General features: G+C 46.0%; 1 protein-coding gene across 5 annotated transcripts in view; it reads right to left on the bottom strand.

Moving 5' to 3' along the window:
* The window catches only part of ADGRD1 (adhesion G protein-coupled receptor D1), a 110,987-nt gene that overhangs the window by 90,434 nt on the left and 1,114 nt on the right, over nucleotides 1–19,439 (bottom strand). For 2 of the 5 annotated variants that reach the window (XM_023937191.2, XM_023937193.2), the window contains exons 3-11: nucleotides 16,611–16,694; nucleotides 13,520–13,615; nucleotides 10,024–10,146; nucleotides 8,875–9,054; nucleotides 7,128–7,376; nucleotides 5,282–5,346; nucleotides 3,704–3,859; nucleotides 1,892–1,951; nucleotides 150–267 (exon numbers count right to left, since the gene is read on the bottom strand). In XM_023937191.2, the coding sequence (XP_023792959.1) occupies nucleotides 150–267; nucleotides 1,892–1,951; nucleotides 3,704–3,859; nucleotides 5,282–5,346; nucleotides 7,128–7,376; nucleotides 8,875–9,054; nucleotides 10,024–10,146; nucleotides 13,520–13,615; nucleotides 16,611–16,694 (1,131 nt within the window). Of the gene's footprint in view, nucleotides 1–149; nucleotides 268–1,891; nucleotides 1,952–3,703; nucleotides 3,860–5,281; nucleotides 5,347–7,127; nucleotides 7,377–8,874; nucleotides 9,055–10,023; nucleotides 10,147–10,652; nucleotides 10,914–13,519; nucleotides 13,616–16,610; nucleotides 16,695–19,439 lie in introns of all 5 variants that reach the window. The other 3 variants (XM_086856477.1, XM_086856480.1, XM_086856478.1) reach the window with 2 other exon arrangements.

Here is a 19,439-nt window from a genome sequence, read left to right on the forward strand (position 1 = left end):
AGCCGATCACTCCAGCCAGGCTGCACAGACATTTTCCCCCGAATGAAGCCCAGCTTTACATTCCAGAGAGGTAAATGATGGGTTTTGCTCTCCTGCTGCAGAGGAGAGGTGAAGCACAGGATGAGAGGGGCAGCTCTGCCCAGCCCCACCTGCCACAGCCGAGGAGCCCTCGAGGGTCAGAGGCAGCGAGTCCCCGGGCAGGTTGTTGGACAGGTGAGACATCACCGTGTCGATGGTGTGGATCAGGCTGCTGAACACCACGGGGCCCTGGGGAGAGACAGGGCGTGAGCTGGGGGCTGCTCTGCACAGCTCACGGGACAGGTAACACCTGAAATCCTGCTCAGGTAACTCCTGAAATCCTGCCCAATAACACCTGAAATCCTGCCCAATAACACCTGAAATCCTGTTCAGGTAACTCCTGAAATCCTGCTCAGGTAACACCTGAAATCCTGCTCAGGTAACTCCTGAAATCCTGCTCAGGTAACTCCTGAAATCCTGCCCAATAACACCTGAAATCCTGCTCAGGTAACACCTGAAATCCTGCTCAGGTAACTCCTGAAATCCTGCCCAATAACACCTGAAATCCTGCTCAGGTAACTCCTGAAATCCAGCTCAGGTAACTCCTGAAATCCTGCTCAGGTAACACCTGAAATCCTGTTCAGGTAACTCCTGAAATCCTGCCCAATAACACCTGAAATCCTGCCCAGGTAACACCTGAAATCCTGCTCAGGTAACTCCTGAAATCCTGCCCAATAACACCTGAAATCCTGCTCAGGTAACTCCTGAAATCCAGCTCAGGTAACTCCTGAAATCCTGCTCAGGTAACACCTGAAATCCTGTTCAGGTAACTCCTGAAATCCTGCCCAATAACACCTGAAATCCTGCCCAGGTAACACCTGAAATCCTGCCCAATAACACCTGAAATCCTGCTCAGGTAACACCTGAAATCCTGCCCAATAACACCTGAAATCCTGCTCAGGTAACTCCTGAAATCCTGCCCAATAACACCTGAAATCCTGCTCAGGTAACTCCTGAAATCCTGCCCAATAACACCTGAAATCCTGCTCAGGTAACACCTGAAATCCTGCCCAATAACACCTGAAATCCTGCCCAGGTAACACCTGAAATCCTGCCCAATAACACCTGAAATCCTGCCCAGGTAACTCCTGAAATCCTGCCCAGGTCAGGCGGGTTCCTCCCACCCACAGCAAATAAAACCTTGCACAGCTGGATCCAGCCAGAGTTTCCCAATCTGCTGTGCTGGATCCAGGGGCTCCAAACAGCGGCTGCTGACAGCCAGTCCTGCCCAGGACTCTGCAGAACCAGGCCAAGAACTGTGCAGAAGTTTTTGACAATAAAGATTGGTGTCAGATCTCCCTTGGAACACAAGCTGAGACATTGCAGTTTGGCCTTTCTTTCATCTTTATTCAAATGCTTCTCAGTATAAAAGCCACCATAACCCTCCAGGCTGAAATTTGATTCATAAAATCTGAGTTAATGCATGTTTCAGTGAAAAGGAAATCTATTTTATCTGAAATCCATTTACACCAGAGATGATCAAGGATTTGATGCTAAGAACTTAAATCAATTAGACATCCTTTTGTCTTAAAAGCATTTTAGGCTTCAATGAGACCTCCCTGTGCTTTAACTTCTCCTTCTCTCAGTTTAAAAGCTCTCTCTTCTGAAATCTGTGCTTTCTTAAGATTCAAGCAAAAAACTCAGGAAATTTCTGGAATCACCCTGCAGGTATTTCATCAGTGGCAGATGATAAAATAAGTCATAGTGCCAAAAGGTCCCAGCAAGCAAAATAAAGCAACAACCAGTTTTGTTATCATCCATGTGAATTTATGCAGCTGAAGGGAACTCACACATCTCAGCCCACTTGTCTTACCTCTGGTTCATCCATCCAGTTGGACAGCAACATAAAGTCTTCAATAGCTTTTAAAAATGCCTGGAAGACAAATAAAACTCCATTATTTATTAACCAGCTACATCTCCTGGCAAGGATCCAGGGCAGATCTCTGCTAGGATTTTTCTCAGGTTTATGTCACGATGACAATCCCACTTCCATTCCACTCACAGATCCACCTCTACCTGCCAGCATCCTCACCACGTTCTCTGTGGTGGCATCTCCAAGGAACAATTATTTTATTCAGAGTCACTCCTGAGGTGCTGAGCTGAGCTCATCACAGCTGAGCTAGCACTGGGACTGAGACTAAAATGAGTTTGTTCTCCAGTTCTATCTAAACTCACATGACATCTGTGGAATCACTGAGGGGTTTGGGTTGGAAGGGACCCTAAAAATCATCTCATCTCGTTGTAGCCCCTCTTCCCTGGCCAGCCTGGGCTGGGACCTGCAGTGTGCAGTGCTGAGCAGATCACAGCCCAGTCCTGCTGCTGTCCCCACACCGGGGGACATCGGGGAGCACACAAACTGCACCGCAAATTAAAGAAAAAGCCCAGGTTTCCAGCTCCAACTTATCTATTAAAAAGCCTTCGGAGAATGAATATAGCAAAGCTCCACTGTGAAATGTGGGAGACACCACATAACAAAACCCAAGTCAGGTTTGTCAGAAGCGATTCATTACAAACGCGCGTCAGTAATCAGAAAGTTTATTGCATATCACTTAAATCAAATTTCCTTGTGCTGTGAGGCGTGTGACAATCAGGCAGAGATAACTGCACAGAAAATCACATGCGTGCTCAGGGCCTGTCTTTCAGAGAATTAGCTGCAGACAATACAAAGCCTCCCCATCCATCAGGCAGATGACAGAATGGTGAATGTGATCAGGACTCTCTTGTATTTACTCCCAGAATAGCTCGCTAAAGCTAATCGTGTCCCACATTTCTGTCTGTAAATCCCTGTGGTGGCACACAAAGCGGCAGCAGACAGCCAGGGAGCACCGGAGCATCAATCGGCTGCTGTGGGAAACAGGTACCAGTGTGGCAGGATGTGTTCCTTTTGTACAGCCCACACAAATTTATCAGGAAAACAAAGGAAACAACGTATTAAAGCTTTTTAAAAGGGCTTTTTCTACATATTAAACTGTGATCCGTGAAATCCAAGCTTTAGAGCTTGCGAACACTAAGCTTTTAGCACAATCTCTCAGTTGCTGTCCCTGTCGTTTTCAGAAGGTTTATTTGTATTTTTTGTCTGAGTAAAGCTCCCTTGTCACTCTGGAATTGCCCCCAGGCTTAGGGGAACAATCAGCAGCGAGGCCAGAGCTGATCACTGCAATAATGGCTTCACTGCCTGCTGAAATCAGGGAATTAGGTGCCCATCACTTTCCAGCTGGCTGATTTTATGTTAGAGGGGAAACACCAGCTCGCTTCTTCCCCTCTGTGGATTAGCTCCAACAAAATTAATTCCTTGAACCCATTTCAGTGGAGACAGTGACTCCAGCACTTCTCTGGGCAGGCTGTTCAGTGCTTGACAGCCCTTCCAAGGAGGAATTTTCCCTAAGATCCAACTGGAGTCTCCCCTGGCACCACTTGAGGCTGTTTCTTCTTGTCCTTGTTATTTGGAGAAGAGATCCAGCCCCTCAGTGGTAACGATGGCTCCAAAGGCATAAAGTGACAGCTCTAGGGACTAGAGAGACATTTCAATCCTCTAGGGACTAGAGAGACATTTCAATCCTTTCCTCTGGGCACTGCTCAGCTCCAGGGTGCTGGGGAAGGGCAGCGTCCCCCCAGCCCCACTCACCTGGGCCAGGCTGTGGGCAGTGTGCTGGGACACGGATGCGTGGGGCAGGCTGAGGGACACGTTCTGCAGCAGCCTCAGCTCCGAGCTGGGCGTCCAGGACCTGCCTCTGTCCTGGCCCAGAGCCCTCAGGATGGGCTGGTAGGCATGGGTGGGGAGCTGCAGCAGAGACACAACCAGCACAGCTCATCCCAAATGATCCCAAATGATCCTGACATAACCAGCACAGCCCATCCCAAATGATCCCAAATGATCCCAAATAATCCCAACACAACCAGCACAGCTCATCCCAAATGATCCCAAATAATCCCAAATAATCCCAACACAACCAGCACAACTCATCCCAAATGATCCCAAATGATCCTGACACAACCAGCACAGCCCATCCCAAATGATCCCAAATGATCCCAAATGATCCCAACACAACCAGCACAGCTCATCCCAAATGATCCCAAATAATCCCAAATAATCCCAACACAACCAGCACAACTCATCCCAAATGATCCCAAATGATCCTGACACAACCAGCACAGCCCATCCCAAATGATCCCAAATGATCCCAAATGATCCCAACACAACCAGCACAGCCCATCCCAAATGATCCCAAATAATCCCAAATAATCCCAACACAACCAGCACAGCCCATCCCAAATGATCCCAAATAATCCCAAATAATCCCAACACAACCAGCACAGCCCATCCCAAATGATCCCAAATAATCCCAACACAACCAGCACAGCCCATCCCAAATGATCCCAAATAATCCCAACACAACCAGCACAGCCCATCCCAAATGATCCCAAATAATCCCAAATAATCCCAACACAACCAGCACAGCCCATCCCAAATGATCCCAAATAATCCCAAATAATCCCAACACAACCAGCACAGCCCATCCCAAATGATCCCAAATAATCCCAAATAATCCCAACACAACCAGCACAGCCCATCCCAAATGATCCCAAATAATCCCAACACAACCAGCACAGCCCATCCCAAATGATCCCAACACAACCAGCACAGCCCATCCCAAATGATCCCAAATGATCCCAAATGATCCCAAATAATCCCAACACAACCAGCACTGGATGGATGATGAATGGAAGGATGGAAGGATGGAAGGATGGAAACATGAGAATATGCCACAACAGGTAATTGTTGTATTCTCCATATGAAAAATCAATTTTCATTATTTTCATTATACTTCTACTAAGCAGACAGAAACCGATTTTCTTATTGTGGTGGGAATTCTTTTTCTAATTTTAAAGGAAACAAAAGGAAAAGCTGCCAAACTGGTTTTTAGCCTTTTATATTTTCAAGGTTAATAGTAATACTTCAGAAGTTGCCACATTTTTTCCCTTTTTTTAAATATAGTGAATATTTTATTTAACAATGAATTTTCTTTGTATTCTCATCTTTCCAGAGTGGCTAAAACTTCTGCCTATGCATATTTAAAAGCATTTATAATTGACGCACGAAAAGAAGTGCCAGTAATGAAAATTAAGCAGGGAGGAGGGTCAGTAACTTTGTGATTTATGCACATCCTGCCATCACAGAAAAGAGCTGTGAGCACTGTCCTACCACAGGGTTTGTAGTGCTTGTCATCAGAGACCATGGAAGTGTTGAAGAAAGCAGGACTTGCACACCTGGGGAAATCCAAACTCAAATCAGTGTTAACAAATCTGAATTTTCTATATCAGATACATAATTTTATATATATATATATATATATATATATATATATGTATGTATTCCCACCTCAGGCTGAATCAGTTCTAACTGAAAGCAACAGATTTGCTCTTCTGTGGATTTTAGTTATTTGCAGCCACACAGCCTTCTAAAATAAATTGAATTTTCTGATTCTCTCATTAGTTTTATTCCATTATCTTATTACAGATGAGCATTGCAATAGTTTAACTCTTACATACTTAAATCTTTGTCTGCAAACAGGAAATTTCAAGTGTTATTCTCAATAAAAAAAGGTCAGACGTACAGTTACAACATCCATCTTTCTCCTCCAGCTCCTTCCCCAACATTTACAGAAATTTTTTAGGGTTTGGGGTTATTTGGGTTATTTGATAACCCTATGTCTTATCAGAAATAAATAATGATCTATTATAATGATAATAAATCATTAATAAATATATAATAATAAATAATGATTTATTGGCAGTTCTGACAGTTTCATGGTAGTTCTTGTTCTGTTTCTGTATATGAGCCAAACTGGGCCTGGCAGTGTTGGGACCCTGGAAAAATGAGGTTCAGGTCTCAGCTCCCATCTCCAGATGCTGAAGTTGACTCATCTTGAGTCTGAACTGTCCTAAAATCACAGCCACAAAGGCAGGCTCAGAAAGGCTTTCCCACATCACAAAATCTGTACTGGTGGAATATCTGAAGAACATTCCAAGCCAGTGGAAACCCTCCCAGTGCTTGCAGCAAAACTGAGGAGCCCTCAAATGAAAGAGCAGGGGGAGAAATGGAGCACTGGGAATGACCATGTCAGAAATTATCTGTCAGGACAGAAAGAATAAACTTGATTCTGGATGGCTTCCAGTTGCTCCATTTTAAAAATATTGATTCCTTTCTGAGCAAAGCGATTTATTAGTCATTTGTGATAGAGAAATATAATTTTCTTCTAATTTACATCTTGCCAAGAGTTATTATTTGCCAGGAGCGTGGAATTTCAGTGCAGTCCAACGTTAGCTGCATAATGGGCCCATTTCTCTCGCAGGATCAAAAGGAACATGAACATTCATTCAATTAAAAACCAGACTTTCCTATTTTCTTGTGTCAAAGCACATTACCCTGCTTCAACCCTGCTAGAAATCCTCCAAGATCTATAAATAGATATAATAACCTTTCCTTACTGTGTTGATTACTATTGTAATACCCATTGCTTCCTCTGAGAATATTCTAATTTCATACATTAAGTGGGAAATTTTATAAAATCTGATCAATCTATTATTTTGAAAAGCTAAAAATTAAATTGCCACATTTCTCTAGTGCTCCAAAGCACCTGATCACATTAAAACAATGTTGGCTTGGAATTCTCCTGACTAAATAAAAATATATACCTGACATCCCTTTACATGTGAATTCCTAATTCCCTAGAAAATCCACATCCAGCTTCACCTGCAATTCAGGGGTTATACATTTATTTTTCACAGCATTCCGATAGTTCCACATGACACTGAAAAACCTGCAAACCAGGGGTGTAGGAAAAACCATCAACACAACAATTCCTGCCATGCAAATTGTAATAAACTCACAGCAGCTCATGGCACGGACGGCCCAAGGTAGAAATCAAGGAGTTTGCCTCCTGAAAATCAGGATTAAAGGTGGGATGCAGGAAGATCCCGTCCAACTCTTACAAAGTTTGGGTTCCAGCAGGGCTGGAGGCGCTGCCCACAGAGCGTTCAGCACTCACCCACGGCGGCTGTGAAGTACTGCAGGACCTCGTGGGGCGTCAGGGCCCGCTCCCAGATGATGAACTCATCAAAGGCCCCGTGCACGGAGCGCCGGGCCGGCTCCGCGCCCGGCCCCGCCAGCAGCTCCGCATCCCCGTAGTCATAGAAAACCTTCCCCTGGGGGTCGGAGCTGCTCAGAGTCCCGTTGACGTAGACCTTGAGCCCTTCTCTCGACTGCCAGGTGAAGAGAATGTGAGTCCAGTGGGGACCTGCAGGAACAGCCACAGCAGGAGCCGTGAGCCAGCTCCATCCCGAGCTCGCCATGGACCTGCTTTGCTGCCCCGTGCGGGGCACAGAGCTGCTCGGGATGGGATTGGGATGGGATGGGATTGGGATGGGATGGGATCCATGGGATGGGATGGGATGGGATGGGATGGGATGGGATGGGATGGGATGGGATGGGATGGGATTGGGATGGGATGGGATTGGGATGGGATGGGATGGGATGGGATGGGATGGGATGGGATGGGATGGGATGGGATGGGATGGGATCCATGGGATGGGATCCATGGGATGGGATGGGATGGGATGGGATGGGATGGGATGGGATGGGATGGGATGGGATGGGATGGGATGGGATGGGATGGGATGGGATCCATGGGATGGATGGGATGGGATGGGATGGGATGGGATGGGATGGGATGGGATGGGATGGGATGGGATCCATGGGATGGGATGGGATGGGATGGGATCCATGGGATGGGATGGGATGGGATGGGATGGGATGGGATGGGATGGGATGGGATGGGATGGGATGGGATCCATGGGATGGATGGGATGGGATGGGATGGGATGGGATGGGATGGGATGGGATGGGATGGGATGGGATGATGGGATGATGGGATGGTGAGCAGCACGAACACTGCAAGAGCTGGACAATGAGCAAACAAACTGCTCCAAAGTGCTCATAGCTTCCTTATTATGCTTGAGAGGAAGAAAATACAACATCAGTTTTCACTTGGATTGGATAATCCAAAAATGTGTGAATTATTCTTGCCATTTGCAGCTTTTCTCTTGAAATAAGATTTCTGGACTGATTCATTAAGGTTTATGAAACTGCTACCATGAGCCCTATTTTAACAAGGTATAGGCAGTCAAATTAGGGCAAGAAAATATTTATTGCATGCCATTAGCATTACTAGAAGAGCAGAAATGGTTCCAGTCAGTGGATATTACTGCTCCCCAGCAATGCACAGTTTAGATAGAAGCAGTGACATATGTGATAGACCAAAATATTTATTAATGCTGAGGCTCAGCACAGAAAACCTGACACTCAACAGAGAACAGAATTGTGAAAGCACCAAGCAGCAGTTAGAGAGTTCCCAAATAAAGGCTCGATTCAGCAGGCAGCAGGAGCAGCCCACCAGCTCTGGGATACACTGGGAGCTGTCAGGGATTAATCTGCATTCTTTGCTCGTGGCTCCATCCAAACCTGCTGAACCCACTGAAGTCAACAAGGACTCCACACAGCTGCATCCAAGGGCTGGCAGTGAATGGCAAATGTTCTATAATACATCACTGCTCCTCAGTTTGCACTTGATCTCCCCCATCCCCACACCAAGAGAACTCTTGAGCACAGAGGTCTGTAGATATTTTTATACACCCCCTTCTCTTTCCGGAAATTGTGCTCTTCTCACTACCTCTGCCTGCAGGAATAAAGCAAAATCTAACAAAGAAATTGGGCTTTCTTTAAGTACAGAGCTTTACCTGGTGGACTAAAGCTTGCTTTCCACTTCATCATTGCATTCCCACGGGTGTAAAATTCCACAGAGCCTTCACCTTCGTTTGAGCAGATTTTGAAACCACTGGAAATCACTCGTCCACCAGAGGCAGGGAGAAGCTTGGCCTGCTGGTCTTGAGTCTTCCAGAAAAAGGAAAATGTTACTCCTGAGGGAAGCAAGGGAGAGGAGACTTGAATGAAGAAAACGACTGCAATAAGATTTCCAAGTGTAGGATACAGACAGTGGGGATGCTTTTGGGGATAGACCATCTGCTGCCATAAACCAGGACAGCATTTTTAGAATCAGCAGTGCTCCAACACTTCAAAGCAAATAAACAATCCCTCCTCAGGTTTGCATCCCTGGGTGAGCACACCCAGGACAGAGCAGTGACTGCTGTGTCCTGAGCAGCTCCTCTCAGTGAAAACCAAAGTTCTTCATCTCCAAGAGGCTCCTTCCCCTTTCCTGCTGTTCCCCAGCCCCTGCTGGAGCCAGGCTGAGTTCAGTGACCCCAGCACTGCCTCCAGCTGAGCCCCGAATTTCCTGAACACGTTATCCCCGTGCTGCCAGCCTTCAGAACAGCTCCCACAGCAGAGTGGCAGGTGAAGGGATGACTGTACATGAGAGCCACCAAAAACAGTCTGGGGTCCCCACTAACAAAAGAATTATCCTGAAAATACAACACAATCCTGCAAGTGCAGCGATTAACTTCATCCACAAATAATCCTGCTCAGTTCACATAAATACCACTATCATCCTGTAAAATGGAGCAACTCCCCAGCTCACATCTCAGTGGATAAATGTGATTTCCATAAGATGGTTTTCTTTAATAAAGGCTCCCCCAGAAGGCTTCTCTGGCACTCAATCCAACCTCACTCACTCTTCACACTGGTTAACCACACAGCAGCTTCTCCAAACGAGCTCAAGCCAAGGAATAAGAGAACATTCTCTTGCATCTTCCACAAATGCAGGTAGAAAAGACCAAATTTTCAGCAATCAATGCACAACTGTTTTAAAAGTCAGTCAAGTGTCAAGCCTGATTTTTAGATTTCATTCCAGGGAGGAAAGAAACAATGATTATTGAATAACATAATTTGGCAACAAAAGAAAAGTCAATCATAATTAATGAATTTCTCACCTTCAGGCCCACAAGCCTCTGGATTACTAATGCAAGAATTTCTGTAGCTTCCAAAGAAGAGGAAGGTGACTCCTTTCTTCTCAGTGACGTAAATTCCTTTGTTCACCATCCCTTCTACAATATCTGAAGCAAAAGCAAAATCCAGTTTAACATTCCCATACAGGAAAACTTCCAGGAAACATGATTTTAACAGACTGCTGTAGCTCAGATGTTTACCCTGTTCCAGCTACATGGCCATGTCAATTTTGTGTTTGTTTTTCTTTTTGGTGTTTGTTTCAGTGTGTTCCATTTCTTTGTTTCTGTTTGTTTCTTTGTTTGTTGCACTTTTAAAGAGCACACAGAGACCCCTTTTACTCCAATTTGTAAATATTACACTCCTGTCCACTGAGCTGTGTGCTTGTCTGAGGCTGACAGGACCCACACAGCCCAAAATGATCAAACCTCATGTTTCCCATGCCACTTCCTGGGGGTGCTTTGCTGTTAGGCTGAGCTAGTCAAGAAACTCTTTAACCAATTAAAATATAACAAAACAGTGTTTCTTTTTTTTCACACTTTTTGAAAGGGCAGATGGGTGATCAACCCCCACTTTTCACTAAGAACAAACTCAGTGAAACATCCCTGACACTCACAGGGCAGAAATGGATCTCCTTTCCAGACATCCTTTGCTGTGCTGTCCTTGGCTCTTGGAAAGGCAATTGCTTTGTCTGATGTGTGGTTTGCTTGTGATTTTCTTGTGTTTCCTCCCAAAGAAAAGCACTTTGGTTCATCTGCTACCAGCTAAAGCACGTGAATCCTCTTCACACAGAAAAACTGCTTTTTGTTTACTGCAGGAACCTCGTTAAGGTCTGAGGGTGCAGCTGATGGTGGGGAGTTGTTCTCACTTGTCCTGACTGGTTTGAGCAATGAAGACAACAGGAAATCATCAAAAATCACAATCCAAGCATCCTGATGGGTTAAATGCACTCCAGAGCACAGGAATCCTGAATTGTGTTTCTGAATCCTGAACTGTGTTTCTGAATCCTGAATTGTGTTTCTGAATCCTGAATTGTGTTTCTGAATCCTGCATTGTGTTTCTGAGCAGACAGAACATTAATTGCTCACTGTGCAGCTCCTGTTCCCACCATTGTCTGGGGTGGAATTCCTGCAATTCAGTTTTATCTATTATCTATTTATCTAATTTATCTATTTATCAGTTTTATTTATTATCTTCCCCTCCCTTTGAGAAAGAAACATCGAGTCCTACCTCCAGCTGACAGATAAAATTCAGTTTCTTTTAAAAACATGTGTACTATGGAGTAAATTAAGCATTTCTAAGTTCTCAAGGCACCCAAATTCTAAATCCATCTCTCCAGGAAAATTCCCAAAAGGTAACGAATTTCTGTTCCCCCAGCACTGCCTTTGCCACTGGTGTCACTCTATAATGTTCATATTGAACATGTTTTATTATGTGAGAACTATGCAAATGGTCTGTAAAGCAGATAAGAGAGGACTGAAAGGAATTAGGGTCATTTCAAGTTCATCATTAATAGAGTTCCCATCTGCCAGCACACTTTTACTGTTAGAGAGTAATAAAAATAGTGGGTTTAGTATTGCAATATAAAACTCTTGCTATCTGAGCAGCCCAAGTGACAGTTTTACCATTTCCATCCTTCTCCTTAGGTCAGGTTTTCCAAGAGTGGGATGTGAGTGAACACCTGAGGCACAGGGGCCACCAGGTCACGTTTCAATTGCACAAACACAGAAATGCATGGTTATGGTTCTAGGTCAGAGTTCTAGGTTATGGTTCTAGGTCAGGGTTCTAGGTTATGGTTCTAGGTCAGGGTTCTAGGTTATGGTTCTAGGTCAGGGTTCTAGGTCAGGGTTCTAGGTCAGGGTTCTAGGTCACGGTTCTAGGTTACGGTTCTAGGTCAGGGTTCTAGATCAGGGTTCTAGGTTACGGTTCTAGATCAGGGTTCTAGGTTAAGGTTCTAGATCAGGTTCTAGATTTCACTTTCACTTTCGGTTTCACTTTCACTTTCGGTTTCGGTTTCACTTTCGGTTTCGGTTTCACTTTCGGTTTCACTTTCACTTTCACTTTCGGTTTCACTTTCACTTTCGGTTTCGGTTTCACTTTCACTTTCGGTTTCGGTTTCACTTTCGGTTTCACTTTCGGTTTCAGTTTCGGTTTCACTTTCGGTTTCACTTTCACTTTCGGTTTCACTTTCACTTTCGGTTTCGGTTTCACTTTCACTTTCGGTTTCGGTTTCGGTTTCACTTTCACTTTCGGTTTCGGTTTCACTTTCGGTTTCACTTTCACTTTCGGTTTCAGTTTCACTTTCACTTTCGGTTTTGGTTTCACTTTCGGTTTCACTTTCACTTTCGGTTTCGGTTTCACTTTCACTTTCGGTTTCGGTTTCACTTTCGGTTTCACTTTCACTTTCGGTTTCGGTTTCACTTTCGGTTTCGGTTTCACTTTCGGTTTCACTTTCACTTTCACTTTCGGTTTCACTTTCACTTTCGGTTTCACTTTCACTTTCAGTTTCACTTTCACTTTCGGTTTCGGTTTCACTTTCGGTTTCACTTTCACTTTCGGTTTCACTTTCAGTTTCGGTTTCGGTTTCACTTTCACTTTCGGTTTCGGTTTCGGTTTCGGTTTCACTTTCACTTTCGGTTTCACTTTCGCTTTCAGTTTCACTTTCACGTTCGGTTTCGGTTTCACTTTCGGTTTCACTTTCACTTTCGGTTTCTGTTCCGGTTCCGGTTTCAGTTTCGGTTTCACTTTCGGTTTCATGCCGTTTTTCTCGCGGTTCTCAGTGCCGCGTTTCAAACCCACACACAAGCACGACACTATAATTATGCATAACCACATCGGCGCGGCCATGCTTCCAGCCCGCCAGGCTTCTGCCTGGGAATTGTCACTTTCTGTTCCTCCTCTGACCTCCTGGTGTGTGGACATTCAAAAATTAATAAAAGGGCACAGAGAGAGATTTGTGTCTCATTGAAAGGAGCAAACAAACAACAAAACCCAAAATAAACCATCATGTTTGTTTCTTCATCATCATGTTAACCAAGGTTGTCAAGACTGACAACATCTCACTCCCAGGCTTTGCAAATCTGCTTGCATCTGTCTTTCTTAAGGTGTCCTCTAAAAACTATTACAAAACAGTGAAAACCAGAAGGCTTCTTTTCCATTTTAGCCTTGAAAAACAAGAAAAAATTTAACCTGTTCATTCTCATGTGTTCCTCTGAAATGTCATCTCTGCTTCTTTTGAGCCTAACAGAATTTTTTATGTTTTGGAGGATCCCTGGGCCCATCCTCTGCTGGGACTCACACAGAGATGCCTCCCCCAGGATTCCAGCAATCCAGGGAATATCACAGGGGGGCCTTTCAATGTATGACATGGTAATAACAACAATAAACACTTTCACCACTGGAGCAGAACTCGCAGCGAACCCTGAATCCAACAAGAACCATCCAGGCTGAGCAATGCAGAACAAAAAAAGCAGGAAATCTCACCTACGGTTGCAGAGAAGTTAGAGTAGGCAGAGTCATTGGTATTTACAAAGGTAGAGTTATGGGGAGGAAGCACAGTGAAGTTGTGGATTCTTAGAGCTGGGTGGAACAACAAAAGAAAACAAACAAATGAGCAAAACCATGAATAAAACAATCAGTAATGAATTGGCCAGTTCATATCTCTCAGCACAGCACAAACCACAGCTTTGCCCATCGGTGGTTTAGATTTAGCCCCTTCCCCAGGAGCTGGGGGTGTCAGGAGAAGGCTCTGCAAGGATTCTCTTCACTTGTGCTCAGAACTCTGCCCAAAACACAGCAGCAGAGGGCTGAGAAATCCAAACTCCGTTCCTGTGCATCAGCCCAGGAGTCACCAACCCCTTCCCAGGGCCAGGAGCTGCGGCAGCCCCGGCCCCGTGCCCAGCCCTGGCTGCCCAGGAGGGGCTGCCCAGCCTGGAGCCACTCAGGGTTTCAGCAATTTGTACAAACTCTCATGGAAAAACGGGCCAGGCTCTCCCCATTTGTACCCAGCAGAGCAACGGGCACAAATCAAAGCACGGGAGGCTCCATCCAAATACAAGAAAACCTCCAGCTTCTTTATGTCTGACAATAAAGTTTTATTCTCTTTTTTTTTTTCTGATTTTGAAAATTTAACAGTGTCTTGCACGCTGTAATTGCTTGCCCTGGGCAGGCAAATAAAGCCTGATGAAAAGGCCATGAAAGTAGATGGAGAGACATTGATTTGGGATTTAGACCAATTGAGCTCGCAGAACAAAAAGACAAATGCTTTTAGGAAAAGCAAAACACACACAAACCCTCCAGATAAAAATGCGTGGGAAACAAGGGGTCAGATGAAAAACCTGAGCATGGCCACTTCATTTTATTTGCTATATTTTGAGCTGATGGTTTCCCTTCGATTGCTTCTAGCGCTGAGATTTCCAAAACATTAATTTGCTGACCCAGTCTCCCCACACGAGTGCTCTGAGAGAGATAAATCTGGCTTCACACACAGTGACTCCAACAAATAAAATGGATTAACGTGACGGACAGGTGGTGGTGCTTCCAGGATTTAAGAGGAGAAACATGGAATGAAAATAATTGCATGATATGATGAGTGGAAAACCAAGAAAGACTCTGCAATAAACAGAAGAGTTGTGTAACCAGAATGGAACCAAACCCAGGCAGATTGTCACCTGGAGTGGATTACAACAATAAAGAACACTTTTCTTGTATATCCAAGTGAAATAGCAGATTCATAAAAGCTCTGCTGGAGGCAGCTGAGATAATATCTGTGTCTGATAATGACAGGAGAAGCACCTGAGAGGAATTTGAGCCATGCAGTGCAGCTCTGAAGAGAGAATTCAGCATTGGCAGAGCTGCACTGCAGAGACAAAGACCTCTGGCTACTGAAATCCCCTGCAAGTAACTACAAGACCAAATCCACCCAATTCTTTCAGCAGAGTCCTGCAGCTGGCTCATTTATAAATTTCTTTAACACCATCTTGCAATGGGAGTCAACAGAGACTGCTCCTGTGAGCCAGCCCTGTTCCTGTCAGTGAAGCTTTGTGGGATCAGGAGCTTCATCTGTGCTGCTTTCTCTCTTCCAAGATAATGAAAATATTTCTGAATTTTGCTGAATAAAATTAACAAAATTTGAAAAACAATCTAATGCAAAGTGTTCTTTTCCAAGAGCTGTATTTTATATATATCATTTTCAAGCACTCTCCACACAGCTTTGTTGTGATGTGGTTGCCAGAACAGTTTTGGTGCTCAGCACTTCACTCCTTTCGGGACTCTGTCAAGTCCAGGGTCAGAAAATGACTTTAACACACTTGGAGAGAACTTCTGTGGCAACTTTTGTAAGCCAAATTATTATTCTATTGAAGTCAGTAGGAATGCTGCCATCAGCTCCTAATGGAAGCAGAATATTGCCCAGATGTATTTCTGGTCAGGCAATTTCATTCCTTTCAGAAATTTTGTGGAAAGTCAGGTCAAAGTTTAGGCTTAAAAAACTTGAACAGCTCAACAATACGGGGATTTAGATATTTCTGGGTATTTCAGTGATATTGGCATTTCTGGCCCGGGGGTTTGGGGAGCGCTGGGGGCAGAGCAGGCTCTGGGAGCACTGGAAATGCTGCAGCTGCAGCTGCCCCAGGTGGGGACACAGAGGGAGCAGCTCCTGGGGACTCACCAGGACCCTCTGAGCCTCCAGCTCAGCCCCAGCTTTCACCTGCAGGGAGCAGCCCTGGGGGCACAGAGGGGCTGCTGGAGCTCCTCTGCTGCAGCACCCACAGCCCTGGAGCATCCATCCTCCCCTTCCAGCACCCCACATCCCCAGAGTATCCATCCTCCCCTTCCAGCACCCCACATCCCCAGAGCATCCTCCCCTTCCAGCACCCCACAGCCCTGGAGCATCCATCCTCCCCTTCCAGCACCCCACATCCCCAGAGTATCCATCCTCCCCTTCCAGCACCCCACATCCCCAGAGCATCCTCCCCTTCCAGCACCCCACAGCTGACTGGCACACCTGGGGCAGCCTCCCCTCAGCACATTTCTGCCAGCTGGGAAAAGAACTGGATTAAAGTGAACTCATGCTGCAATGCTGAGGAAATAGCCAAAAGCAGATAAAAATGAGTGAGAGGGATCCAGATGAGAGCTTACACCTCTCTTTCTGCAGTCACCACGTGCAATGTTCAGAAGGGCAGGAGGGCATTTAACTCCTTCCAAACCCCAAAGGAAGAAAGGGAAGAAGGAGAAATTTCCCTGCTGGCAGAGCCGGGGAGCCCAGGCCCTGCGTGTACTAGAGCATGCTGTGCATGTACCAAACCAACTAATAACAATGGGATTTCAATGACTCCTTGGATCATAAACCTTTCTCTTTATAACCCAGAAATGTGCAGACAGCCCATAAAACCTCGGAGAATACTCCATAAAAATCAGCTCACAAATACAGCATCGTTTGGATAGCGCAGCCCTGCAAAAACATTAACTGGGAAAAAACCTCAGCCCCTGAGCCACAAAAGTTAACCCTTTTGTAATCTCCTGCTGCCCCTTGTAGTGCCAGCCAGGCCCAGGCAGCAGGGAATGCTTTGTCTACCTCCGTTTGTGTCCCGAAACTCGTGAATTCCATCCACATCTTCCAATGGCCAGTAATGGGAAGCTGATGCCAGGACTTTGAACCCTTTCAAGAAGCACAGATTAAAAGATTATTAAATAAAAGAACTACAAGGTATGTAACAGGTCTCCACAGAAAATAACCGTAGAAGAGGTCAAAAGGTTAAGTAAACCTAAATATTTTATGTAAATCAAGCATGGCACACGAGTGAGATCATAAATCAAAGCAGCAGAATAGATTAAAGCCCTATCAGTGATTAACCACTGCAGAAAACCTGCTTTTAAATCCTGGCTGATTTTCATTTTAATTGCACTTAAAATGTGTGACAATCTCCAGCTGAATCTCTGCTGGTGTATCTGGCAGCCCCCACTGAGGGAACAGCTGAGGAGACATTCAAGAGCCTTTCCAGATTTCACTGGGAATTTGGGTGGACAGCCCAAAGCAGCGGGATGGGAACGCAGCAGGGAATGGGCAAATATCTCTCCAAGCAAATATCTCTGCTCCTGCTCCCTGCAGAGGTAACTGCAGGTGTCACAGGGCTCGGCTCTTCCTCGGGGAAGAGCCTCCAGAACATCAAGCAGCAGAGGGAAGAGCTCCCAGCTCCGCCACCAGCTCTGCCCCCAGAACCTCCTGCAGCACCCCAAAAGCAGAACAAGCCTTTGTTCTGAAACTTCTTGTGTTCCTGCAAGTTCTCCTCAGGAACAGCTGGACAAGATGACAAAGGCACCTGCAGGGCTCCACAGGCATTTCAGTCTGACTGAGCAGAGTTTGAACAAATTCTGGGACATGGAGTCACTTCAACTCAGCCAACCCCAACCAGCCAAGTTTGCTGTTGAGATAACAAATCTATTTTAAGGGCAGAGCATTAATAGTGTAGAAAAACATGAATTGTAATTTCTTCCTATCTTGCTAGCTGCAAGAAACCCTTTACTTTCAAAACAATTAATTTAATCAGATGTGATGAAATAAATTTAGCATGTCCTGCAGCTAAGAAAGTTTGGGCAAGTTGATAGAGAATTCCAGAAGTTTTTCCATGTGCACCACCAGGGCACACCACCCTAGGGGTGTGAGTTACTTCTCTCTGTGGGATGGGTGGGAAAGACAGGAAGGGTAACAAAGAGAGCAAGGACTGCAGTCACACCCTGCTCCTGCTCTCCCCTGGACAATCAGCTCTCATTCCCAAGAAATCTTCCAGGAGTCTGAGCGGTGAAGCTGACTCTGAGGAAAGGTTTTAAGCCCCACTTCAGCTGTCAAACACTACAAAATCTGCTGTGCAAATTTCACATGTCAGGAGCAGTGTCCTTGGCTTGTGCCCTGCATTCCACACCTTTCTCCCCCTCTGGGATCAGAGCAGTTTGCCCCATACTGGCTCTGTCGCCTCCCTGTCCTGCACACACACCAGATCGTTCTATCGTGGATCCAGAGGTGCAAAACCTTTATTAAAGTGCCCAGTGCCCACCCTGGAGAGCACCTTATCCTCCATCCTCACGTACGGTTCCTGAGCTGTGACACAGACGGGATAAAATAGGATTTATTCTTTTTATTTTGAGTGCAAAGTTGATAAAATTGCTAAACTGCAACAAGCGTTTTCAGATCTGAGGAAACAGAACTCAGAGTTCTGAGTCTTGTGAGGATACAAGAAGTGCTCAGCCTTGCTTCCAAAGTCAACTATACCAGAGATATCTAACAAATGATTCATAATTGAATTCATTAATTCAGCATCTATTCTTAGCCCACCTAACCAAATGTTTGCCGTTGTCATAGAGGTTTTCCCTGGAGGAGGGAGCAGAGCACAGACAAGGTGGGGATGTCTCAGGGCAGTGGCCGGGAGGTTCTGGGCTCTCCATCTCCGGTGCTGCTGCCAAGGCAGGGGGGACACGGCCAGGATGGGGACACGGCCAGGATGGGGACACGGCCAGGATGGGGACACGGCCAGGATGGGGACAATGCCAGCCTCGGGGGATGGTGACCCACAGCGAGCACACAAAAAACGGGATCTGAGAGTTCCAGGGGAGCCGAGCTCAGCTCAAAGCTCTGGAAGCAGAACCTGCTGCCCTGGAGGTGAAATGCTGTCCCCAGGCAGGGCCGGTCCAGGAGGGCAGGCTGAGCCCAGGGCAGGGATGCTCCACAGGCTGCAGCAGCAGCACACAGCCCAGCTCGCAGCAACAGGACCCTTCTCTTGGCTTGGAGCAAGGGGAGCAAAGGCAGCTGGTGAGGCTGAAGCTGATTTCACAGACGTGGCCTCTCCCCACCGCTCTGTGCTCCACTTGACAATAATTACATGTGCTGAGAGCAGAAAAGCACACAGCAACGCATGGAGTGGTAAAGCAGTAAAATTGTGCTTGTACACCACCACGAGGCTTGAGGTTAAACTATTCCTATAGACAAGAACTCTGCAGTTACACACACAAACCTTGTGAGCTCCGAGGGTTTCACACTGATGAGAAATCCTCAGTCCGCTCTCAAACTGACTGAAAGCCGAGTGTGAGGGATGGAGGAGGGGAGAGGAGCCCGAGGCTCGCCAGAGTCACTGCCAAGTGTGCGAGCTGCCACAAAGAGCTGAAAGTCATTGAGTGGAACACCCAGGGCTGAGAAAAACAGCCCGCCCAGAGACTGGGCTCAGAAAGCTGCACCCCAGGAAAGCGAGGGCAGAGAAGTCTGTTCAGGACTTCCCCACTGATCAAAACAAGGCGTTTGCCCCCAGTGTGTTTCCATCCCCAATATTCGGTGGGCAGGCTGCTGAGTTTAACTGGGACAGTCTGATTCTTGGGGCTGGTACAAATTTAATCCAGGGCTGGCATTCCAGCATGG

This window comes from Cyanistes caeruleus, chromosome 18, assembly GCF_971803275.1.
Source record: "Cyanistes caeruleus chromosome 18, bCyaCae1.hap1.1, whole genome shotgun sequence".
Classification (NCBI taxonomy): domain Eukaryota; kingdom Metazoa; phylum Chordata; class Aves; order Passeriformes; family Paridae; genus Cyanistes; species Cyanistes caeruleus.